The 27,141-nt window shown below is 37.3% G+C and overlaps 1 protein-coding gene across 5 annotated transcripts in view; it reads right to left on the bottom strand.

The window, feature by feature from the left end:
- The window catches only part of KDM5B (lysine demethylase 5B), a 68,729-nt gene extending 42,836 nt beyond the window's left edge, over positions 1-25,893 (bottom strand). For 2 of the 5 annotated variants that reach the window (XR_010067542.1, XM_063297315.1), the window contains exons 1-5: positions 25,674-25,893; positions 12,416-12,493; positions 11,622-11,744; positions 10,606-10,776; positions 7,471-7,527 (exon numbers count right to left, since the gene is read on the bottom strand). Coding sequence is in view for 4 of the 5 variants with exons in the window: in XM_063297315.1 (XP_063153385.1) it covers positions 7,471-7,527; positions 10,606-10,776; positions 11,622-11,744; positions 12,416-12,493; positions 25,674-25,811 (567 nt within the window). In the remaining variant the exon portion in view is untranslated. The remainder of the gene's footprint in view (positions 1-7,470; positions 7,528-10,605; positions 10,777-11,621; positions 11,745-12,415; positions 12,494-25,673) is intronic. The other 3 variants (XM_063297316.1, XM_063297313.1, XM_063297314.1) reach the window with 3 other exon arrangements.
- Between the last annotated feature and the right edge of the window lie 1,248 nt (positions 25,894-27,141).

Raw genomic sequence — 27,141 nt, forward strand, 5'->3', positions numbered from 1 at the left:
GTGTACTCTGAACCCCTATCACTGACTTAGCCATTTGTACTCATGGGATATGCTGGGTTTGTTTGAATAAGAAGTTATCTAAAATAGTATAATGGAAAATATCCCTGTATATGTGTGTGTGTGTGTGAGAGAGAGAGAGAGAGAGAGATAGGCCTAAATTATAATTTCTACTACATTGCCCTGACAATGTGAAATGACTGCAGTACTGTTTCAAGCAATAGGGTTATATAGCATTGGTAGAGAAGAGGCATTTGTCAAGTATGGTAGCATCTAGATACAGTAATAATTATATAAATAATGCATTTTATTCATTCACATTACTACACTAATACCCAACCTTCTCTCTAATGAGCTCAAGAAAACATACATTTTCTTTTTTAGCCCTTCAATTATTCTGAGGTTGATTACACTGAATGCATATGATTGGCCCAAAATCACCAAGTAAAGTTTCATAGCTGAATGGACAGTTGAACCCAGGTCTCCAGATAATGTTAAAGATTGCTAACAAGATATATTATCAACATTTAGAATTTGTGAGCAAAGTTTTAAGACAGAAAACACTAAAGTCTTTAAGTAACAGAAATTAAGAAAGGATATATCCAATTGTTGATAGTCTACAAACATAGAAAGCTGATTTTTCAAGCCTCATGGAAAAGCATCAAACTTTTTATAACAATTACATGATCCAGTTCTTATCTGGAATTTACAACTCTGAATTAATGTCAAGCCCCGCTTCCTCAAATCAGTATAAGCCATGTTATTTGAACTTTATTCATATATGAATAGCTGAATCTCAACTGCTCTCAATTTCAATACATTGCTGAGATTCACTCACTCTGAACTGGAAAGTACTGAAAGGTACAGTTCAGCTAAGGCCTTGATCACGGCTTGGAATGAGCACGCAACTAGTGCCTTGGACCAGATCTTGCCTATGCAAGCTGTGTTTGTGGATCCTGCAGGGTTCCTTCTTTTGTTAAAGAGCTACAGGAGATGAAATCACACAAGGGATGTCTAGACGGAAGCCAACCAATTAAAGGTAACAGCCTTTATTAGGACTTACTTTGTGGCAATAAGAGCATGGGTGCTTCTCCGCTCTTAATGTGTCCACAGCCAGCAGCTCTCTTTAGGGTGAACAGGTTCCTTCTGGACAAAGAGGAACCACGGGAACCCTTGCAGGGCCAATGTGAGGAATATTTTCAGCATCTGTCAGATAAAGTCACTCAGCTTCACTTGGAGATAGACACCAGCTGGGCAGGTCCTTTGTAAGTGACTAGGATACAACTGAGCTCAATTATCTGGGAAGAGTTTTAGCAGTTACTCCTGAGGAAGCAGACAGGGTTCTCAGGGCTGTGAACTTTGCCACCTGTTTTGGACCTGTGCTCCTCCTGATCAAAGCCTCCAGGAGGGTGGCACATGGTTGGATCCAAGCAATGATTAATGCCTCATTGCAGGAGGGGATGTTGCTGCCTGCCTTGAACTTTGGAGGTGGTGGTATGTTCCCTTCTCAAGAGGCCCTCCTTGGACCCAACTGTGTTAGGTAACTTTTGTCTGGTCCCCACCCTTCCTTTTTTAGGGAAGATTGTTGAGAAGGCAGTGAGCACTCAGCTTCAAAAGGCCTTGTATGAAGCAAATTACCTGGACCCTTTTCAGTCAGGGTTCAGACTAGGTTACGACACTGAGATGGCATTGGTTGCACTGGTAGATGGGGGCAGTGCATCTGTCCTTGCCCTCTTGGATTTCTCAGTGGCTTTCAATACCATTGATAATAGTATCATTCAGGACCAGCTTCAGGGGTTGGGAGTGGTTTGCAGTTGTTCTCCTTCCTCTCAGTGGAGGAGAGAGATCAAGCCTTAGGCCCCTGCAATGTGGGGTGCCTCATGACTCTGGTCTCTCGATCATCTTTTTTAATATCTACATGAGACTACTGGGAGAGGTCATCCGGCAGCACAGGGTGTGGAATCATCAATATACTGATGACATCCAATTATACATCTCTGTTCCTGGCCAACCAGGCAACACTATCTTAGTACTGGCCCAGTGCCTAGAGACTGTAAGGGTCTGTCTGGATAGGGACGAACCTGCTTCAACTCAACCCTAGCAAGATAGAGTAGCTCTGGGTTTCTGGCCTCCTGGATCCAGTGATATGTCACAGCACTGGTATATAATTTGGGGGTCCTCCTGGACTTCCAGTTCCTGCTCAAGGAGCAGGTGGCAGCTATGGCTGGCAGGGCCTTTACACAAATCCATCTCTTGCACCAATTGTGGCAATTCCTGCCTTGCTCACAGTCATTCATGCCCTGGTCACTTCCCAGTTGGATTACTGCAATGAGCTTTGCATACAGCTGCCATTGAAGACCATCTAGAAACTACAACTGGTCCAGAATGTGGCAGTTCGCAGAGTTCTGGATGCCTTACATTTTGCCCATATTACATTGCTGCTGTGCAAGCTGCACTGGCTTCCAGTTTCTTTCTGGATGCAATTTAAGGTACTGGTTATCACTTTTAAAGCCCTAAATGGCATGGGACCAGGCTACTTGTGGGATTGCCTCTCCCTGAGGATATCTGCTTGTCCCAACCAGTCATATAGGATGGGCATGCTCCAGGTCAACTTAAAGGCTGCCATCTAGCAGGACCTGGGAAGTAGGCCTTCTCTGTAACTGACCCTGCCCTGTGGAACATCCTTCCCCCAAAGATCTAGCATGCCCCCACCTTCCTTGTCTTCCAGAAGACCTTGAAGAGCTAGCTTTCCCCACAAGCACTGAGGTATGATGAGGTTGGAGCTTAGTAATACAGTGTGTGGATGTAAGGGAGGGTGCTGCCTTGGGGTGCCATGAGTTTTTATAAAGTTTTATTTTGATGGTTTGGGGGACTTATGTTTTTATTGTTTTCTGTGATCCCCAGGCTTTTTACAATATGGGCGGTTACGTAAATCTTTTAAAATAAACAAACAAACAAACAAACAATACATTGCACTGCAAGAATTGTCTAGAAAGCCATCAGTTCCAATTGGAGGGGAATATTTTATATGCCTTGATGCTTAAGGATACAGACAAGGCATTTGAGGGATTTTATTCCACCTATTACTTGTGCATTAGACTTTTGCTCACAATAGCCAATTAGAGCTAGCCAAAGAGATGGGTGAAGTAGGTCCTCAGGCAGTATTAACAACTTTCTGAAGGGGCAGGGCAACTTCAGTGGCTTCAGAAGAAGCACTGTTATACCCTCTTCCTTGAGAATCCCCCTCTGCACTCAACAATTCTGGAGTAGTGCCTAGTGGGCAGTATCTTCTTTGGGACAAGATTGTGAAATGGGTCATAGATCAACTTCAGATGAGCTTGGATGAAAATGATTAAAATCTGGCTTCAGGCCTTGTTTTAGCACCAAAACTGCCTTGGTCACACTGGAGGTTGACCAGTATTAGGAAAGAGATCAGAGGAATATAACCTTACTGATTTGCCCTAGATCTCCCAACCACTTCTAATACTGCGGACCATATAACTCACTGGAGTGGCTGTTGATGGAAGTCAGACATGATGATATCATAGTTCTGCTCTTTCCTGGAAAGTAACATTCAATATGCTGCTTGCACTGTAATAGCCACAGAGTATCACATACTTCTTAACTATGCTTTTTTTAAAAAAATAATAAAACTATATAAAATGGTTGAGCAAGATTATCTGCACATGTGGGATGATACGTCATTAGTCAACAGATTAGTGTGATCAGTCTGAAACAAATGAGAAACTACAGGGTCTAGATCAGTGTCTGGAGACAGTAATAGATTGGATGAAGAGCAACAGCTTGGAAAGTTAGGCTGTAAGTTGTTCTCATGTTAAGCACTGGAAAAAGCCACAGCCTGGGCTGAGTGGTACTCTTCACTGAAAGAACAGGTGCATAGCCTTATCAGATCTCCCTAACAAGAATCAAGACTTGAGAAGAACAGCAAAAAATTATTCTCTTTGAGCTCAAATCAGTAAGCTTAGTGAAAAGGTTAAAGTCAGAACACAAGAGTTTTAGCAAGTAACTTTGCTTTCAGATATGGGACCTACTCATAAGCAATTTGAAGTTTAGATTCTGGCTTTCTTCTTCCTGCACTTCCAGTGTTAACAGGGAGGATACCAATCTTCTTCTTATTAGGTGGATCAGTCTGTTCTTGTTATGTTTACTTAACAGCTACAAGCCACATTATCACTGTGAGAATCCTTCCTTACACCTTGGAGTGCAGGACCTGAATCTAGTTTTGTCACTGAATGCCCACAAAATCACATTGGCTGGGAGTTTCTGTTTCCAACTCCAGCTGATTCAACAGCTATAGCTTTTTCTGGACTGACATAGTCTGGCTCCAGTTACTCATACCTCAATAATTTAGTAAGTAGATTATGGTGTTTTATGCAGAGGCCATTAAAACAGTTAAGCATCAACTGATATAAAATACTGCCATTCAGTTACCAAGCAGCACAGAGATCAGAATTATTAGTCCCTGATATCCTCACTGACTGCATATTTACTTCCAAGCTTATCTCAAAGCAGTGCAGTTAATGTGTACAGGCCCTAAGTGGACACAAGTACAGGTTAGAACGTATTTTGTTATGTAGCAGCCCCACTTTTAAGATCCTATGAATAGGCAATACCTGGATGAAGGGACCACATGCTTGTGGCAGCCCTTTCCACATGACTTCCTGCCAATGCAGATGCATCAGGAATTGTCTTATCTCAACTTCATCTAGTATTATACTATGTATCTAGTTTCCTAAGCTGTGAAACACATTATCTGGTAATATACTGACATTCCATCATAATAATGAGACAATATACTATTCCCATACTATTTGCTTAATATGTATTGTAATGACATATATGCAAAACATCTGCCAGACTGGACTCTTAAAAATGAAACAGAAAACTCTGCTCATTTTAATGCCCCTGATTTCTCTTTGCTTATAAACATTTTTCTGGTTTCTGACTCTTATGTAAGAAAGTTCCCTATGCCTATCAAAAAGCAGGTTTACCCATATGCCAGTTAACCACTTTGACTTCATGGTTGGAATGATGGCACTGATCTGTTTAATTAATGTACAGTATTTCACCTGGAAGAGAACCCAGGAATTACTTGTTTGAGGCAACTTAAAAAGACACTTTTCATGCTCTTCTAGCATAGACTTTTTTTACATGCATGCTATTTTTGCAAATCATGACAAACATTCCAAGATTATCAGAACAAATGAAATTACAGCTGTCTGTACTGAGGGAAAAGATATTGTAACGAATGCAAGATCAAATCCTGAGCTTATTAGGCTACAGTATTTTGCCCAGTTCTAAAAATCCAATATAATAAATAGAATTGAACAGAATGAAATGGGGGAACACTTGCCCAGTTTAAAAAGGGCATAAAGATGAGACAAAGATAGGCACATGTATCAACAACAGAAAGTCGGGAACTACTGTCAGCACAAATTGGAGTAAGAACTCCGTACAGCTCTTCTGACATAAACAAAATAAGAATAGGCATATTCTGATAGACAGAATACAAGTTTATTTATTTTATTTATTTCTCCATAAGTATGTTCATCCCTTTACCATATTCCAAGAACAGAAATGTAAATGAAAGCACAATCTAATTATAAGCTTCAGTTGAGTGCCCTATTCTTTAAATCAAGAAAAGGACTTCTCTGAACATTTTCAAAACTATCTTGTTCGTAAGTCTTCCTTTTAAAAAAAATCAGAAACATTGACCATTTAACTCAAAAACATATTTTAAAGCTGAGCACATTTAGTGTAGTTTATTTTAAAATGCATATAAGAACACTTTCATACTATTCAAAACTAGAATTTCTAATAAGTTTTCAATATTGAGGGAAGAACAGTTACCAGTCAGAAATTTGGATAATGAAAAGGATGACTCAATGACCTAAATATCCCTTTCCCATTCTATAATTCAATGTGAGAAAACGAGAGGAAGCTAAACGTTTAGAATTTTTCAGAGAATGGAAGATATCAGTTGCTACAGTTTATCCCAATGACTCCAATTTTTGTATGTCACTAATTTTTAGTAAGAGCCATGAACATTCTTCTATTTTAAACTATTTCAACAGGATGTAATTCCTGCTGAAGTAAATATATGCCTTTACTAAAATAAATAAATATAAGTGATAATACTAATCTAGTGTCTTTGCCAATCTTTCTATACCAAAGTTTTTTGTTTGTATATGTGTAAAACCTGTTATACTAACATCTGCATTAGCTGAGTCTACTTTTATTTTAATAAAAATATTTTACTCTCACATAGGCAAAGAAAGATCCCATGCAGGAATCTGTAATAAGATCACTCACTTAAAAAAGCAGGTCTTCTTATGTATATGAATATATGAACAAGTTCTTTGTAGATTGTGCAGAAACTCACTGAGAAATATTTTTAATCCTTACAACCATGCTCTCCTGCAAACTATGTACGTAAATATGTTTCCAAGAAAACAAGATATCAAGATGTGGTACATATTGAAACTACATGGTAATAATACAGGAATATCCAGCTAATGGAAGAGGCATGTTGTCTATTTTATCATTTGCTTATCAACAAAGTTTTTGATGAATGATCAAAATTCTGAGTATTGACTACTAACTAATAGAAACCTTATTCAACAAAGCTCTATTAAACAATGGAAGTTTGGCATACATTTATTCAATGTACTGAATAATCCAAAAATTAAAGAATCACTAATAACTCAAAATTCCATAAGCATTTTTAGTATGTCAAACAAAAATTCAGTGAAAATGTAATAATCTGGTAGAAAGCAACTGATCAGTAATGATAATACAGTCTAATTATTATTTTAAACCAAATAATAATAGCTGTCCTAATGATAAAAGCTCCTTACAGTTAAAAAAATATCCTCATATCAGGAAAAGAGTCTTTTTGCTTATAATCAAGGGAATTACTTTTAAGTAAATAATAACTGTAAGGCTATATATAAAATGAATCTTTTATATTAAACAGCTTAATATGTAATGCGTATATACACATTATACAATCCCTGAATGTTAGGTAAAGAAGTGACCTTATTTCTATTTTGTGTAAGACTATTCATATATTCAGCAAACAAATAATTTGTTCACTTAGTTCACAAATTATTTCTTTGGGCTCCTTCAAACCAAATTGTGGCATACAGATAAAATAAAAATATTTCCTCAATATGTGTACATAAACAAACAGGAAAAAACATTAAATAGATTTTATAGATCCAAGTCCTTGGATTAGTTATATATAATCATAATTTTTTAAAAAATGTTTTATGATCAAAAGTAGAATTGAACCAGGAAGAACAAGATAAAAAAACATTAAAATGTATTTAAATAATTGATTTATGTAACAAAATATACAGTTTAAATATTTTTTATAGATGATACAAAGAGCATCCAAAATAGAACAGAGACAGGGAAGGGATGTCATTCAAAAAGTCATGTTAAACATACCTTTTCCAGAACTGCATCATCCACTAAACACATCAGTTTGGAACAAATGTCAGGTGCCTATTGCAAGAGAGAGCTTGGAGAGTTACAATTTAAAGGAACTGTGACCTTGTAAACTGAGGCCACAAGTAGTCATTTGAAAATCATTTACTTTTAGCATGGCCCTTAAAAAAACCTTCAGGTTCTAATTTCAAAAACATCTGACAAAAAGTAGATTTTGAATAGCACATGCTAACTGAAATGGCTCTGACTTTTTAGAATGAAAATGGAAAGTTGTTTTGTATGTTCTTGTCACAGTAAACTATGATTATATGAGTTAATGAAGAAAATGTGCACAAGACACCCCTACAATTCTATTAGCCTTAACAACAATACACACACACACACACACAAAGTGATTAAATGAACTGCAACACTTTCCTAATTTGTGCTAATCAGTAGGAATATAAGACAAAGATTATGACAGAATCGTGAACATAATTTTTCTGGTCCAAAACCAGACATTTTTATTCAGACATTCTTGCATTATTAGCATTTCTATACTAACCAAAATGTTCAACTTTTTTTTTTAAGACACATAACACTTAACTGAGGAAGTATTGAAGATGCATGTTTAAATACATTTAATATCTAATTGTAAAACACTGTAAAAAAGATATGAGCTGCTACTGGTTTCAACTGGTTAGGATTTACTGTGTTCTTCCACAGTGAGGCAATTTAGTGCATGCCATCAAAATTGACTGAATTCAGTCCACTTATAAGTTAACCATCACAACAGCTACTTCTGGCTGAATTCATCTGTTGATAGCATGTAAGCACTACTTCCTTGATTGGGATGAGAAAGCTGTACTGAAACTGGATTTTAGTTTTCTTTGTATAAACAACATGGTAACTGAATGAGTCTCATGTCTTATCCCCAATTTCATTTAGCAGAGGTAATAGATATTCCCCTCCTCCCACCCATCTGACTCTTATTTTAGGCTCATAATGGAATATCCTTTGCTCTGAAAGGTTCAACATAATGGTAAAAAAAAGATTTAAAATGTTTTGTACAATGTTTGGATGCAATTATTAATATTTAATTGATTTAGCCCCAAATAATGCAAAGAAGAACAAAGCACAATTATACTGCATTAGTTATTACTTTATCCATAGTCTTATCTATGCGCTCACAAATTAAATATGGGGCTGTAGAGACCCACAGTGACTAGTCAAGCCTTAATTCGGAAGAACACCATTAGGAAATATTTCTAAACACCTACTCGCTATGGAAAACGTACACATGCTGTACTATACTCAAATGTGTGGCAATGCAAACATACTTTATGGTTTACTAAGTGACAAACTTTTTTTCTAGATGTCAACTTCCATTAAAAAAAAAAACTATCTGCCCACCTGTAGTTAAATCAATGATACTAATTGTAAAAAGGAAGCTAATTATTTTCCCAGCTTCTTTTTCCTTCTTCTTTTATTGAAGAAGTATCAGTATAAGTAGAAAAAGAAAAAAAAGATTAAGAAAAAGAGAAAGAGTAAGGAGAGAAAGAAAAGGCTAGTTCACCAGAGATCTACTTTATCTCCCTTTTCAAAAAGAAAGTGTATTTATCATAACAAATCAGTTGTTAAAAGCCCATGCATCTATATAATTCATAATTCTATCACATATGAGTGTATTGTGTAGGTATATGCACCTAAAAAAGAAACTAAGATTAGCCAGGGTCTGACATTCTTTCCATGCATTTTATTAACTATTATCGATCTTTTAGGATAAGATCTCAAAATGGTCTCTATACAAGGTAGCTATTCAATTAAAAAGTTAAAACAACTTTTAGCCATCTGGATTTTATTATATTTTATATTTTAATTGTCTATTTATTATTGTATTTATATAGACATTGAATTTTAAATTTTGTTTCTGTAAACTGCCCAGAATCCCTCCTTTGGGGGGGAGATGGGTGGTAATAAAATTCGACAAACAAACAAACAAACAAACAAACAAATAAAACAAAAAATAGGCTATTAATTTTTTAACGAGCAGATAAAATCAGGCCAGCCATAAATGAAAAAGAAAAGCTTAGCAAAATACAATGTTTTCAAGGTTCTTTCAAAGGCTACAAATAAGAGAGAATGCTAAGTGAGGTTTCCAGGGTTTCTGAAACATGGCATTACATTAACAAGGTGCTACCTCAATACTTTTTAATTTGATAGTTAAGGCTTGATATCAGGGCTTCAGGCCAACCTTAAGTCCTTGAAAAGGTTATTAAGGAACTAATAATCTTTCAAATAGCCTGATCCCAAACAACTCAGGACTCTAAAGAACAATACTAGCATTTTCACTTCATTCCAGAAATGGATCATAAATAAAACCAACGCAAAATTGGCATGATGTGATCACAGTGCTCATCAAATACTCTTGAAAGATGAATTTCATATAATCTGAAGTTTCCAAGACAGCCATAAAGTACACTGTGCTAATCTGGTGCAGACATTAACTAAGCTGCCCATAAAGATATAGTCTAAAAAAGTTACCTTGAGGATTGATAGAGGATTCTATGCTTTAACAACAAGCCTGTCAGAAAACCAAAACCTGGTCTGAACATTATTATTTCAGAGATATCAGACCACTCGATACCTACTTTGTATCTCAGAAGATTACTTTTACACTTAACTGTCACATTTGAGAGCAGGAAAAAGGGGTACTTACGCTTACACAATGAAAATAAAGAACACCTAAACAAGTTCAAAATGCATAAATGAAAACTGGAAAAACGTGTACAGTAGAATATAGTACAAAGAGCTTTAAAGACCAGCAACAGAGTTTTAGGTTACTCCAAGGACAACCTCCCAATTGTGAGGGAGTCCATTAATTCAGTTTTTCTTTTCACGGGATAAGAATAGCCACTATAAACATCAATTTCTTGATAAATAGTGAGGTGGTGTTTTTGGTTCATGCAAATGTCAAAATCCTATAGAAATTTCCAAAATTCTATTGAATTATATATTACTTTGAGAGTTCAGCAGCCAGCACCAAAACATCTAAATTAAGGACAAATATTTTATACTTTAAAGCACTGTTGAAATGTTTTAGAGCAGAATGGGAAAATGTTGATTTACAGCCTGGGCTAAATAAGCAGAACTTACCAGAAGGCTAGCTCCAGACTGGAATAAGTTGTAAGGGTAAAGAATGCGTTCATAGTGAGCACGTATATGTGAACCCACAGCTTTGCCAGGAGCAAATCCCATCTTGGTAGCTATTTTAGTCCATTTTCTGTCCTTGCAAACCAAGTCAAATCCACCTTCCTCTGCAACTAGCTATAAAATAAAAGTAGTTGTGTAGCCAATTATGTGTATACATGAAAACAGTGCCAAAATATACAGCTAATAAATGGCAACTACTCTGTCTCAGAATGCAGCTTTTTGCTTTATCAATAAGCTATAAATCATCAATAAGAAAATTTTAACGTACTAAAATAGAGGAAAGCAATGTATTAAGTATCACCTAACCCTCCCCCCTTTTTTTTCCTGAACCAGGGATGAGCTCTCCAAACTCACCACTGAATTCTGGCAATGTGAAAAAAGGTACAATTCCTTACCATTTTCATATAAAAAACATAATACAACTGTTGTATAAACTCTAGAACAGCCTTTCTCAACTTTTTGACCCTGGAGGAACCCTTGAAATACTTTTCAGGCCTTGTGGAACCCCTGCACATTCAGGCTCAAATATAGGCCAGAAGTTACAAAATTATTATATTCATTTCCTGGGTACACCTGTATATATGCATTAACAGTGTTCTTATACTAAAAATAAATACCCTGGTTGAGAAACCCTGCTCTAGAATATGTCATTTTTAAAGACAAAGAACCAATATGTATTCCCAAAACCAATTAAAAAATGAAAATCCCACATACAATAAAGCCTTACTTGCACTGTGTTATCACCTTGTCCGTGGCAAAAAGATATTGTATGCCCCCAGTCATCCCAAGGGTGACACCATGATCTGAACCTTTATTTTTAGAAAATGCATCCATTCGGTGGCCTTCAGAATTATTCTAAATTAGTTTTTCATAAAAAATTCTAATGTCGTTATCTAATAAACATTTATTTATCAAATTTGTCACCACCCATCTCCTCCCACTGGACATGCACAACTTACCCTATTAAGCTGAAACAAATCTAGAATTTTTCGTTCTACATGTGGAATTTTCAATGTGCATCCTTGGAGTTCCCAGAACTTTGCAATCTGGTCCAGAAAATTCAGTTTCACCCTAGTCTGAGCCTATTAGAATATAATGTGGATTTATTATACAACTTAAGTCAGCTTTCATTTCCAAGTTTCAATTTGAGCATTCTTCAAGCCATGTATGTTGAACAAAAGAAACTGTAAATAAAATATAGCCTTTGGCTGCTCAAACAAAAAAGCATTTATTGCTCACTCTCTGGAATATCATTCCCCTGGTTGGGGCAAATATCACACTTGCCCCAACCTTACTAACTTTTCACAAAGCCTTGAAGACCTGGTTTTGCCATTGAGCCTGGAGCCCTGGTACTGTGGGTGAATCCGTTTCTTGGCTGTACCGAGAATGAATGTTTGCTAAGAGCTAGAAATGGCAGCAAATACAATAAATGATGGGCACATCTATACCAGAATGGAAGGCTACAATGTTTGAGTCTCTTCAGGTTAACAGAAAGGTGTCCAAAGGAGATGGTAATGACAAAATACAGGTATATAAAATGATGAGTGCTGTGAAACAAATTGAGGAACTGAGATTTTAAAGCAACAATTAGTTTGAGTCATAAACACTGAAATATCTACATGCTGTGACAAAAATAATTTTAAGATTACTTAATTGGTTTATACACGTCCATAATTAATTTCAAAACTCTCTATGCAATGATAAAGTATAAGAAGTTCATTATGAATTCAATTTATATTTCTGGGGTCATTACCTCCAATTCATTCAGCCTTTGGATTCGTGGAGTAAAATGAAGTTTATCAACATCACATGCAAATGGAGGCTGCCAGTCCTAAGGAAGAAGAAAAATAGTAAGTTTGATCTGAAAGAATTAATTTCTCACTACATTTTCAGATGTAAAGACCTCTAACAGAAAAAAATATACATGGTACATTACCTCTTACAAGCACTATGGCATACAAGGGTAATTTGAAAATCACAGTAACTAGGATCAAGTAAGTATGTTAAGTGCTCACTGCCCTGTCTTTGACTCTTTCTGTCTACTGGGAGCAGCTGAAGAACTGGGAACACTTTTAAATTTTAATATTGCCTGCAAACTGTTATCTCTCACAGAAGATAGATTCAGACACTGGGGCAACTAATCTGGTAATTCACTAAATATTTGAAAGAATAGCAAATTATTTTCATATTACAACATATTCATTTATAAGGTATGCTAAACCAACAAGTATCATATATAAAAAGTTTTCATCTCAGAAGTTCATCTTTTTTCATGCTATTCTGCTTTAATTGTATACACATCACTTTTTCTGACTGTGTTTCATTCTTAAAGGAAAAAGAATTAAGACTTTCAGACAATTTGGCCAAATGTGGGCAAGCTGGGTTGTTTTTCTTATATAAATTTCCAGGCCATTTTTTCCCTTTCTTCCCTTCTTTTTATTATTGCACATCATTAATGCATCCATCACACAGACAAACATAGTTTAATATAATAAATTGATTCTGATCATTTTTCATTCCGCATTCCATTTAAAGTTTTGGTTATTGTTAGTTATTATTACCAGTTTAGTTTTATCTTAAAATTACTTAAATTCCTAATCAAAATGACCCTCAAGTATAAATCAAGTTCAGGTAATGCTATGGCCGTTCTGAACTGGTGCTTAAACAATATTTATAGACATGGATATAGATATAAATAGATGTAATAAATAAAATAATATATATCCCCAATGCATCCCTGTGGGAGAGGCAGTTGAGCAGTAGCTTGGAATGATGGTGACTGCTCCACTCTAAGCTCCCTCCTTGTCATGTGCAGAGTAGATATTCAGTCTTCCCTGTTTCCCAATTCACACTGACATACAAACATTTCACCCTTGGTGGTAAATGGGATGGAAATAATTGCCGAAGCCATGCTCTGCATGTTTTCCCTAATGGGCTGATTTTCCATGTTATGTCCTGTTGTTATTTAAACTGTTTTGTGTTTGATATTAGCCCACTGTTATGGGATTATATATTGATATTAATCAATATTAATATTTATTAATGGATGATATTAATACATATTAATATGTAATCCCAATGTTATGGGATTACATATCTAGAGAGCCGGTTTGGTCTAGCGGTTAAGGCAACAGGCTAAAAACCAGGAGACTATGAGTTCTAGTCCCACCTTAGGCATGAAAGCTGGCTGCATGACTTTGGGCAACTCACACTCCCACCCTTAGGAAGGAGGCAATGGCAAACCACTTCTGAAATCTTGCCAAGAAAACTGCAGTTGCCAAGAATCAGAATTGAACAGCAGAAAAAAGAATGGGATTACATAAACTTCAAATAGTAAAATCTAATTAACCGTTTTATTAAAAATTACTGTAACAAATTAGTTACAAAGATAGTACAAGTAATTTTCCTTGGTTTTTGGAATATATAATATTACTTCTTCACTTGTTTTAAATTTGTGGTTTTCTGCAGGACCAGAAAGTGAGCTTGTATAATTAAAGCCGGAATTTCTTCAGTGGTTCTTATCCTTCCTCCAAGGCCAGTTCATTGTTGTGGGGTGGGGTGTCCAGGCCTAGGCCCTTGTTTTGTAGGGTGCCACAGGGCTTGACTCTCTCCCCTCTCCAATTTAACATCTATATGAAACTGCTGGGTGAGCTCATCCAATGGCACAGGGTTAAGTATCATCAGTATGGTGACGACACTCAGTTGCATATCTTAGCCCTAGGCCTGCAAAGGTGCTTTCCCAGTGCCTGGAAGCTGTGCTGGCCTGGGTAGGAAAGAACCAGCTTCAGCTCAATCTTCACAAGGCTGAATGGTTGTGGGTTTTAGGGTTCTTTTGGATCTTGTGTTTTTCCATCATTAACCCTGAATGGGGGTTACACTCTCCTAGCCAGAGTTGGTGCACAATCTTCAGGATCTCCTGGAGTCACAGCTCTTGCTCACAGAGTAGGTAGCAGCCATGGCCAGGCCATCTATTTTGCACAAATAGATCCCATGAACTATTGTGTCCATTCCTAGATCAGGAGAGACTGCTCATGGTCATCATGCCTTAGTCACCTCCAACCGGATTACTGTAAAGTGCTGTACAAAGGTCCGCCTTTGAAGAACATTTGGAAGCTTCAGCTGGTCCAGAATACAGTGGCATGTACAGTTTGAGGCACACCATGGCACACCCACGTAACAGCATTACTATATGAGGTGCACTAGCTCCCAGTAGGCTACTGGGTGCAATTCAGTGTGCTGGTCATCTCCTTTAAAGCCTTACATAGCATGGGACCAGGTTACTTGCAGGACTTCTTCCTGATGGTTTCTGCTTGTCCCTCCAGATCTAACAGGGTGGGCATGCTCCAGGTATTATTAAAACTGTCACCTGGTGGGTCCCTGGAAGCATGCCATCTCTGGTACCTATCCTAATGTAACAGCCTGAAATATGGACAGCTCCCAGTCTACTGACCATTTGTTAAGGCCATGAAGACCCAGCTCTTCCTCCAGACACTGGAGTTGGGATGTTAGCATGCTGACCCCTGTAGAGATGTATGTGACTAGTGGTTCTGTAAAACCACAGAACCACTAGTCACATACATCTCTACCAGGGTCAGCATGCTAACGACCCAATATAGTTTTATTTGGTTTCTTTGGTTTAATGGAATCCCTTGGTTTTATTTTGTTTGCTGCCCAGCATTTCTTGGATAGATGGATGGCCATATTAATAATTATTATTATTTATTAAACCTGTATGCCACCCAAGTCTCAACAACTCTGGGTAGCTCACAACAATCAAAGAAATTACAGTCAAATCAATAAAAGATAAAGATAAAAGATGGCAAGTGCAATGAAGCAAGGGGTCTCACTCTTCCTTGCCGAAGACATGGGTGAAGAGCTCTTCTAAACAACAGCAGAGTAGGGGCCATCTGGATCTGGGGATACCTCTTTCCAGAGGGCAGGTGCTAAATTGGACTAATACATAAATAAAAATAAAATGAACTTGTATACATTCCAAAACAAAATTGCCTATGCACTACTGAACTTTATTCCAGGTAAGTTTTCAAAAGACTGCATCATCTTAATACAGGACAATTATATACTATTGAATAGTTGTATTTCTATCCTGCTCCCATCAGCACAGGTGAGTGACTGAGGATGAGAGAGAATGACAAACCCATTTTTATCTATTAAGATTCACTGCTGGCAGGGGATTGAAGACTGAGTCTTTCAGGTTTTAATCCATATATATTGCTATTTCTTAATCGCATAATAAAGGGTCTTTATTTTTTTAGCTTTTTTCTTTTTAAAAAAGTTTGGTTTTTTTCGTAATGACATTCAGCTATTCATACTTATTTGACACAAACGATTAGCAGAACAATAGAAAATGGAATTTGCCACATTAATATATAATGGGAAGAGGTAGATACCTAGTAATGGAGATGGCCTCATCACAACCACAACAGTTCTGGCATGCTTCTCTCCCCTCTTGTTATTACTGGCTGAAACTATAAGCCAAGACATAGCATACACTGTCACCCTCATGTGAGGTCCCTTGGCTTTACCTTTACAAGGCTCTCCATACAGCACAGACAATGAGACACTCCTTCTCGAGACAAAGACATAATGCAATGTCCTCTTGGCTAGTTGTTTCATAGCTTCTTAAAGTCTCAACCACAATTCCAATAACTGAAGGATGCTTTTAGTAGCTTACTTGTAACAATGGAAAAGCTTCTGCACATGTGCAGAAGCCTCTTCCAGTAACTAGAACTCCTGGAAGATAGTCAGAGAGAAAGTAAAACAAAGCAACATAGCTATTTTGGTATTAAAAATGAAGGGATCACCTTGCTTCATAAAATAGCTTCAAGCGTTCACTGAAGCCAAGCACCCTCTTGAAAAATCTGTGTAGCCCTATAGACAATGGATTACTATCTATCCAGGCAGATTAAAAAATACCTCATTGCACAGAAAAAGAATTCAACATCTACCTGTTACATGGCATATGTTTATGTCACTAAGTCTGTTTCTAGTAAAACTGTGGTCCCAAACTTGTATTTTTTAGAGAAAAACAAAATGCCAAAAGTAAGAGTGGGCCTGATTAGCATACAGAAAGGAAGAAAATTTAAAATGTCTTGTGCTTGCCAATTTTCCATAGAAATGCCTCCCACAAGACCATTTCCTTCCTTCCCATTTGGATTTATTTCTGGGTTCAGAAGTTGATCTGGAAAAAAAAACTACTCAGAAAATATATTTATGAGAATTATGTAACAAACCCTAATGTTCTCTACAAGTATCCCTTTCCCATTATCACGTTATATTGTTAAAAAAAAAAATCCAAGGACTGAAAATCCTGTTTTTCCTTCATCATATTATAGGGCCCCTTGGAGATACTTTACTAACATTTTTTTCTATAAGGACATAATGTCCAAAAATATAATCTTAGCAAAAAAGGATTCTGTGAACAAGTTATCATCTATTAAGAAAATGTGCCCTGATATATGGTCAATCTAATATATATTTCTATCTTTGTATCCTATTAATATCTTATTTCTGAAATTTCCATGAAGTAAGCTCTTCAATTCTACAGATAGTCGACTTACAACCACAATAGGGACTGGAAAATTAATCATTAAGCAGGGTGGTCATTAAACGAGGCATCACCCAATTTTACATTTTTGCGGTGGTCATTAAGTGTATCACCATGGTCATTAAGTGAATCATGCGGTCATTAAGCAAATCATGCAGTTCCCCATTGATTTTGCTTGTTGGAAGCTAGCCGGGAAGGTCATAAATGGTAATCACATGACTACAGGAATGCTATGATGGCCATAAGTGCAAGGATTGGTCGCAAGTCACTTTTTTCAGCGTTGTCGTTAACTTCAAATGGTCACTAAACAAATGGTCGTAAGTTGAGGACTATCTGTACAGTCCAACTGCAGGCGGTATTTTTTTTCTATCCCATAGGTACACTCCCATTTCACATTTAGTCTAATGTATTACCTACACAAATTATTTTGCTGAAGATTTACAAAGCTTACCATCAGTTCTTTTCCTCATTTAGATTCCTTCTAAACATTTTGCCAACTTTTAAAATAGTTATTTGTTCTGTATCTGTCTCTCCCTTATTTTTCATTCATGCAGTTCAAGTACTATCACCACTACAAATTGTTGAAAGCCGCCCAGAGTCACTTGTTGAGATGGGCGGCTATAGAAATGAAATTAAATGAAATCAATCAATCAATCGATCGATCAATAGTTCTAACGTAGGTTTTGAATCAGCTGTAATGATACCGTAAATATAACTTTAGCCTGTAGTGAATTTCAGTTCTTTTCATTAATACAGAGATTAATATTAACAAATTGTTTTCCACAATGCTGAGTACTGCTATATATACATCTGAAACACAGAGACTACCATACCAGTGATGAAATTATTATTCATGTGTTCTAGAAAATTTAAAAAAAAATTGAGAACACATGGCTCATTTCACTGTACAACTCTGATATTCTAACTTTTAGAATAAGTTTCTTAATGTATGCAATGCACTGACTCGAGGCTGTTCTCACAGTTCTAGGTGCCTTCACTAGTTGCTCTCTGCTTCATCACAAATTAGGCATGCCTCAGCATGTCATGATTCACAAAAAACATCAGGTTGGTTTATATCTGTTGAAGGCTTCAATAGAACAAATAATCCTTACATTATTAAAGATAGTAATATGGATATTTTTATTCAGGAAATACTGAGCTTCCAAATCCTTTAGTATGGCCTAGATAAAGCAACACATAAAAACCCTACGCTTTTCTCAGTAATGGAAAGGCAAGATCAGACAGCATTAATATAATTAGAGATATGACATTCAAGAATTGTCATAGTCTGCAAAATTCTCTTCTAGATTGCTGAAAGGAAGAAAGGAAAATACTATCCCTGAATAAGTTCTACAGAAAAGTTCAGAGATCAGTCCCAAACCATCACACAGCCTATCTGTGGCTGCAGCAGAATTGCAAACAGAGTATTGGTTTGAAGGACTCTGAATGGATGAAAAGTATAAAAGGCCTTCTCTGCAGTAGCTCCCGCCCTTTGGAACATTCTGCCCCCAGAGGTGAGGCAAGCCCCATCGCTCCTGACCTTCTGGAAGACCCTGAAGACCTGGCTCTGCCCCCGTGCTTGGGGCGGGGCGGGAAGTAGTTATTCCTGGGGATGGCTGGCACCTTAGAGTGCCCCTCGCATACATACACTCTTTTATTGCCATCTGGATTTTTATTTTATATTTATATGTTGTATTTGTATTTATTTATTTATATTTTACATATTATTTATGATGATTGTTTTTAACTTGTTTTAATCTTATTAGTTCTATTGTAAACTGCCCTGAGTCCCTCTTCTGGGGGGAGATGGGCGGTGACAAAACATGAAAAATAGATAGATAGATAGATAGATAGATAGATAGATAGATAGATAGATAGATAGATAGATAGATGGTGTAAACAACTCTTTAGCAGGAATTACAGATTTTCTTGAGGTATCAATCAATCAAATCCAGATCACTAAGAGAAACCGGTAGCTAGGAAGATGATCTGGAATGGATTTTTAATCAAGGAATAATGGAATGATGGAAACAATTGGCATCCACTGGGAATGAAGGAGAGCAGACTGACGAAAGCAGCATTGTGCTCTAAGCCCTGCCCCAGGAATAATGGAAGCTACAATCCAGAACACCTTAGCATCAGGTGCTTACCCCTGCTTCTAATGATAATACTAGACTACCTTGTCATACGCGTTTTGGTCAGTTTGATACTTCATCTAGAATAGGGTACAGTATCATCTTGGTATAGAACAAAGATTTCATTTCCTTAAAGAAAGATTGTAATCAGTATATGTATCATCTTATCCAGGAATGCATATTATTCTTACTTTATAAGATTAATAAAATACAGTGAGGCATATGATGTTGAGAGCCATTCAGCTATCAGTTAAGGAATGGAAGCAAGATTCATGTACTTGTCAGCAGATGGGACAGAACTAGAGCGATTCAGATGAAGTAACAGCTTGAGCATTATAGGTTGTTATGTGAATGAGATGGCATATGTATGGGTTTATGCACTGCCTTCTCCTTCATACCCAAAGAGAGATCTAAAGCTTTCACTTCTTCCTCACTATCAATAACTATGTTTTTTTAAATACTTTTTCAACCATAATCTAAAACCTGGTCTTTTCAGTGACAACTTCTGGACTTACCTGCAGTAGGAAATTTTCCATCTCTTTTATAATGAAGAAAATGTGTTTAATGATAAATGAAGTATCTCCTTATCCTATCACTTCTGAAATAGGAAGGCATCATGTAAATTTAGTAAGAAATAATTGCGTTTTTAAAATATTAGGGTTTTCACATCCTAACACTGAGCAACTTACTCACCTTTCATGAGCTATAAAACTGAACTTTTCAACAATGTGTAGAAAACTATTGCAGAAATTAGTTTGAAAGTGAACAAGGTAATCAAAAATAAACTTATGAGAGAAATAACTCTCAAAACATTGGAGGAAAACATCTGGGTCAGCACATACTAAAATTCCTAACCATAATTCCTAGATATTAAGAGGGTAAAGGGGAAGCCATCTAAAATGACATTTAATATATTAGGTTCACAAAGCAGCTTTCCCAAGTTAAAACTCTAATATTTGTTAAAGAGAAATAGAAGGTTTAATGCTATATATTCAATCACCAAATCAAAATTCATTCCATAAGAACTGTAGAACTTTTGTGCCAGCCATGAAAATGCCGTATCACATACTAATACTTTACCTGCACAAATTTAAAACAGCTATGAATTCTAGAAGAATTACAGCAAAGAATTCCAATTTCATGATTGGCTGGAGAAAACAAACCCTTGTCCCCTTCTCACTAAACTTAAGCTGCTACTAGTTGTCACCACTGATAATACTGTTTTTGGTTGAGATGGAACACCCTTGATCCTACTTGTCTCTTTAGACATTTCTCTGAAGATATCACCTTCAGTATCATACTTGAAAATGAGTTGTATTCCTCATTCTGCAACAACTTTTCCATTTTGGTTAACACTGTCAGATGATTGCGTTAAATCAGCAGTATTCAAGATTGGAAGTGAAGATTCATTTACCACCTGGGCAGAACTCTAGAGAAACCATCATCCCTCCCATTTAACTTAACAACCACTCTTTAATTAGTTGGCATTTATAATGCAGAAGCCAGCAAAAAAGCAGTTCTTTAGACAGAATTTTGGATTAGCAATATAAGGTATGGTACAGGTTTTCCATTCTTTGGAAATGGATTTTATGTTAATTATGGCATGATTGTTTCAATTTGGCCTATTCGTATCCAGAAAAAAAAGTTGTATAGCTTTTCTGTTAATTCTGCTTAAATCAAAAGATCAAATATGGTGCAAATAACTCCACTAAGCAGCCCATATTATTTTTTTGCTATGTCATTAGAACCTAATAATTGGTTAGAGCTAACTAGAATTACTTGATTCACAAGCTTGCTACAGCAGCTTTAATTCAAGATTTAGATCTTGATTAATCATAATTCGACCAACTCAATGTTAGAGAAAACCGTATTTATAGGATTAAAAGTGAAATTATTAAGAGGAAAAGAGGAGTAAGTACATGTTTACAATAAAATCTTGATATTTTTAAAAACCTTGATATTGTATCTATTAAATATTTCAAAACAGGGTTCAAAAGTTTCAAATGTGATTTTTTAAAACTGGAATAGATGAGCAACGGATTGGAGAAACTATTCTGTCTATATAAACATGGAATGTTGGATGTAATCTGTTACTTTAAGTTCCCAATTCTCAGAATATTCACCAATGACTATGCTAGCTAGGGAATTCTGGGAATTGAAAGCCACACATCTGGAAGGCAACATAAAGAAAGCTGTCCTAAGTAGAAGTATGTGGGACAGATATGTCCCATTAGGAAAATAATCTAACACAGGACCCAATAAAATAGGGTTTGAAATCAATAATTATAACTGGAAATCTCATTTCAGGAATTAATATGATCATTTAGTGCTCTAGCACATGTACACACACTGTTTATGAAGTGCAACCTACCTGTTTCAGAGGTTTTTATTTTGAAAACTTCTCTATGTTGTCTAGCATTTTAAAGTAGTCTAACATTTTGAAAAGTAAATTGCAGTTCTAATAAATTGTTATTAATATAACAATTTATTGTTATATTAAAATAAAGTAGTTCGATATATGTTCAAATGTATAACATTCCATATTTTAATGTCCAAAATAAGTTCTAAGTAAGCATCTATGATAAACTTCTAGTACTACCAATGGGAACTTTGTTAATTTTAAGGGCAGAATGAAAGAATTTTAAGGTGGAAAAAAATTTACATTTTTGGATGCTATCTACTTCTCATCCAGAAAGTAGTATTTTCTGCCAATAAATGTATATACTGTTCATGATAATAAAGGGACCATTTTTTCCTGAACATTTTAGATGAGGAAGATATTTCTCTAAAAACTTACATTCCATAGCAGGTTCAGTGAGTCAAATAGAGTGTTATTACCCAAGTCCATACTGGTACATAAATATTTTTTAAATGTACACATGCTATCCAATGTATAAACATGTACTTAAATCAATGTACTTATACTGATTTCAACAGGTCTCAGGTCTGTACCATCAGACTAATCCTGTGAGAGTTAGGAGCAGCTAACTTTACTGAAATCAATAAATAATATGGCATAAACTCAGGCTGTGTAGTGGGTTATATCCTTTAACATCAAGCATTTAAAATTGGTACAAAAGAAGTCTTCAATTATAAGAAGGTGAGAAACAGAGAATACATTGTTATTTAAACAACAAATGGGCCAATTTGAGATATTGAGTCATTATCTGGATTCAGAAAATTTCATGGGCATTTTTTTTTCACATCACAGGAATGTAAGCTGCCTTACTGGATAAGTTAGCTAGCTTTTCCTCTTAGTCTGCAGGAAAATTACATTTAATTTATGTCAGCACACTTAAAATTCTTCCATTAGATTACATTATTTAAAAATAACAGCCAAGAATAGGGGTCCACAAACATTCATGCCAGATAACCATAAACATAATTCTAGCCTGTTGCATCTCTACCCACTATGGAAAATGAAAGCTACTTATGCATATATAGTGCTGGAGAGTCTCTTCAAAATGGCAGCCTCACCTTCTAGAAAAAACTGTCTGCCAAGTCCAGAAAAAATGTGAACAGTTTGTTTATTTTAACTATCAGCAATGAATACATCAAATCAGTGTTGGCTGTGTCATCATGGGACACATTATATCCCAGTATATCCCATATACTGATCTACAGACCAGGTATGCGTTGTCCAATATGATCTCTATTATACATGACTCGGCTGTATTATCAAGGTGGTATTATTTACAAAGAGTTTCAAAAGTAGAACATGTGTTCTCAGACAGTGGGAGATAACAAATTTAGAGATCAGGCATGGAAAGTAGTCTTCTTGAAAAATATCTTAAAAGACCAAATTAGTTCTTTATCTTTCCACAATACAGCACCAATTTATATGAAACATATGTCTCACTTATTTTCAGTCCATTTTCTAAAACAGAATGAATTTTATTTTAAAAATCTCACTTTAATTGGCAAAACTCCCAGGTAATTCAGCTGCCACTTGGTCATCCCAGTTTTTGAAACTTATCTCACAAACATGTACAGATCTGCCCTAAAACTCTGGAATTTAAAGTGATTGTTATGCAAGCCATTATTGTTTTACAATCTTAAATGTAGAAATTTTATCTGGTTTGATAACAAGTTTAAATGTGAAAATTATTTAAATTAGAAAGAGAATCTATGAAAGATAGCTATACTATCTTTCATAGAATTATTTTAAAATCAGGAACTGTACTATTCAGTATGTATGTGAGTGCTATCCCACCAAGTACTACTTCTAAATAAACCATATTGAAATAAATGGACCACTGGAACAAAGATGAGTATCTTTTAATTAGCAGAAGAGAAGGTCCAACATACCACTTTCTTCAGTTATGTTGACTAATTAAAATTAAAAGTTATTTTCAAATGTGTCCAAAACAAAACATGGATAGAGTTAAAGTTTTAACAGAACTTCTAACTTTATCAAAATGTCTTATCTTTCAAACTAAATGATTTTAAGGACCCCTCACTATAATGAATCCTTCCTGAGGCCATTTGGTCTCCTAAATGAAGATATCTTTATTTTTGGTGGAAGGAATAGATGTATCCTCTTTTAAGAAGCAAACATCTGATTTTTCAAATGCTTCCTTCTCATCCATATTTGATCTTTTTCACCAAATTAAAATAACTGTACTAATAAGGCTACAGCCAGTAAAAATGAAACAATAATTAACAGGCTTCTTTACTCAAAATTACCCTTTTGCAGCCTGCTGTAGTGCCTGTTTATATTTTTAATGATGAAGACTTATCACCCTTCCCAGTATGTATTGCACTCTAAAATGGTGGCCATGTCTGCCTAGGATTCTAAAAGAAAAGATCTCTCCAAACTCCAATACAGTATATTTATCTATTTTCAACTTTAAAATATGGGTACCTTTATTAAAATCAAGCCAGATGGCTCTAGAATGGCTACAGAATTGCTTTTATAGGTACAGAAAAGAGGGAAATAAGGAAATCTTCAGCTTTAGCTCAACCACAATGCCAACATGGAGGGCAACACCCAAGCAGCTGTCTCATTTAGGTCTTTACACAATGATTGCTCTAAGTATTTATATTGAAAGCAGCACTATAGCTCTAAAGAATATGACAAACTTTGTTTGACAAAGTACCTGACCAGACACGAAACTACTTTCAAAATATCCAACTTTATGAACTGGCTGTCTTTTTCTAGGTATACAATTTCCTCTAAAATTACTTTCCTTGTAGAACTCCACACTTTTTGAAACACTTAAAAATATACCATATAGCATACAAATTCCATTACTTGCCTGCAAGGAGAAAATCTAAATCTAGACTTGCAGAGAAGTTTTTAAGCCCTTTATGAAGTTAGAAACATTTTTAAAGCTGCAACCATGATGCCTAGTTAGATCTTCCTCTTGGGTAGAAACAAAAGCTTCAATTGCTCTTTAAAGGCAGTGCCCACTAGCGACCCTCGAAGAAGTCATCCCAAGAAGGCCCTTCAAAAACAACACCGAGATAACTTCTTCCTTTGATCTAAAAACCCTGCAGCTTAGAAATGTTGCGTGAGAGAAAGAGGGGGGGAGAAACGGAATAAAAGTACGCGTTTGTTTCTTGCTTCCCAAATCATCGGTTAAACCCCAGAAGGCAACTTTATTTGACCGCGGAGGGTGGCGAGCGAGCGAGCGGAGTTTCTCGAGTGGAGTCAGGGGCCAAAGCGAGAGCGATGTGGGAGCTCGCCGGCAGCCATGTTTGTGGGTCTCCCTCGGGGAACCGAGCCTCGAAGCCCGCTTCGTTACAAGGACGGCCAGGCGACACCCCACACTCCACTCTTAGCAGGGTGGGGTGGGGGAGCTATTCCGGGCTGCAAAAACAAGGCGACCTGAAGCACCCAATGCTTTTTAGGATACTGGACTCTAGGATGGCGAGACGAGGAAGCGGCTCCCCTTCCTCCCCCTTCACTAGCCCCTGCGACGGAGAGCCTCGAGCCGTTCCTGGACAGATGGATAGCAGGGAATCCCTCTTAGGAAAGGGCGCACTTCTCCCCGTGATGTCGCGGGGGGTGGGGACGAAAGAAGGAGGGGAAGCTTCGTGCAAGAGGAGGAGAGGGCGGAGGAAGGGGGAGTTGGGGGAAAAGTTTCTGAGTAGGGACGAACGGGGATGCCCGGCAGCCGAGTTCAGTGAAAGCCTTGGGAGAGGGGAGGTACTGGGGTCTCGGGAGGACCGCCTCGAAAGGGGGCGAGTGGCCGGGGGACGACTGGTCCCCAGCCTGTTTTCACGCAAGGCTTCCCCTCTCAGCGGCTGGTTGGGGTGGAGGAAGGAGATGGACCCTGTCCCGCGAGTCGTCGTCAAGGCTCACTCACCGGCGGTGGCCGCACCTTGCAGATCCCGGTCCGCTCGGCAATGGGCCGGATCTTGTGGATAAAGCCGAAGGGGTCCGCGAACTCTTCCCAGCTGGGCTCGAAAACGGGGCACTCGGGCGGCGGCAGAAACTCGGCCATGGCCAGCTAGATCGCCGGCAGGACGGGCACCTCCGACTAAGGCAACCGTTGCGAACAATTCCCCAACAGCCAAAGCGTTGCCGAACACCTCTAGAATGGACCGTGTGCCTCCGCGCGAGAGGGAGGGAGGACGTAAAAGAGTCCGCGGATGAGGACAGGCTCTATGAAAAGTGACCCCCCCCGCGCTTTTTCTTAGGGGCTGCCGTTCATTTTCACCACATGGGGTGCGAAGCCCTCCTTCTCCTTTCCACCCTTTTGTTTGGGGGTCGGGTTACGGGCGGCAAGACTCTTCCGAAGCAGTTAACAGAAAACAGGGCTGTATCTCCTCACTTGCAGAAGGTCTCTCCCCAGGCGACTCCGGCTGGAGTATAGGGCCTATTGGGCTCAGAGGATCGCAGGTTGACAGGAAGAAAGGCTTCCGGCCTCGGTAGCGTGGCTCTCGCGGCGGCGGACTGGGAACGAGGACCAGGCCTAAAGGCCCGATGGCGAGCAGTCTCCCATTGTTTGGATTGGTTCAGTCAAACCCTTTGCTACCAACTTTAGTTACCTTTAGTTGTATAAATATTATATGCAACCAGTCATGGATGGATGGGACTCTGAAGAGTAGATCCTTGGCTTAAATTAGCTGAGATTGCTTATGAAACCAAGGTGTGTCTTGGCCTGGTTGTACTTACAGCCATGTGCACAACTGATTCACTCCATTTTCTACCTCCAGTTTTAATTTATGCCTGCCCCGTTTACCTTTTCTTTGTTTTTTTCCACATAGCTATACAATCGTTCTGAATAACTATTTTGGTATGAACAAGGCCATTTTCTATCTTTGAGCTATTAAGATTCTGTAGCTATAAAAAGAAAACACATGACACATGAAAACAAAATAAGCCTCCTGCCAAAGTCTCAGACATAGGTTTCAGTTTAAAAATAAAGGCAAATTTCTGACACCCCTCCCCTGTCTTGCAATCCAGATCAAATGGTTCATCTGCCTCCTTCCCCCCCCCTCCGCCCTGAGATGAGGAAGTTCCATAGAAAGTCGCATTTGTCTTATGCTTGTTGACTGATTAGCAATTTTAATTAAGTTTTAAATAACAGTCGTTAAGTAGGATAAGGGAGAGACTAGGGCATCAATTTTACTGAACTCTCTACTATTTTTAGTAAATAAAAAGGTATATTTCTGATACAACAGAACAATGTGCACAAAGAGATGGGAGTGATATATCTGTACATTCTTTAAATAAAAATTTGGCATTATGAAAAATAAGCATCCCATCTAGATACGGTACATGCAACTACCAATAGTCTATTCAAAACTGCTTGCTTTACTTATTATTTT

This window comes from Candoia aspera, chromosome 3, assembly GCF_035149785.1.
Source record: "Candoia aspera isolate rCanAsp1 chromosome 3, rCanAsp1.hap2, whole genome shotgun sequence".
In the NCBI taxonomy this organism is placed as follows: Eukaryota; Metazoa; Chordata; class Lepidosauria; order Squamata; family Boidae; genus Candoia; species Candoia aspera.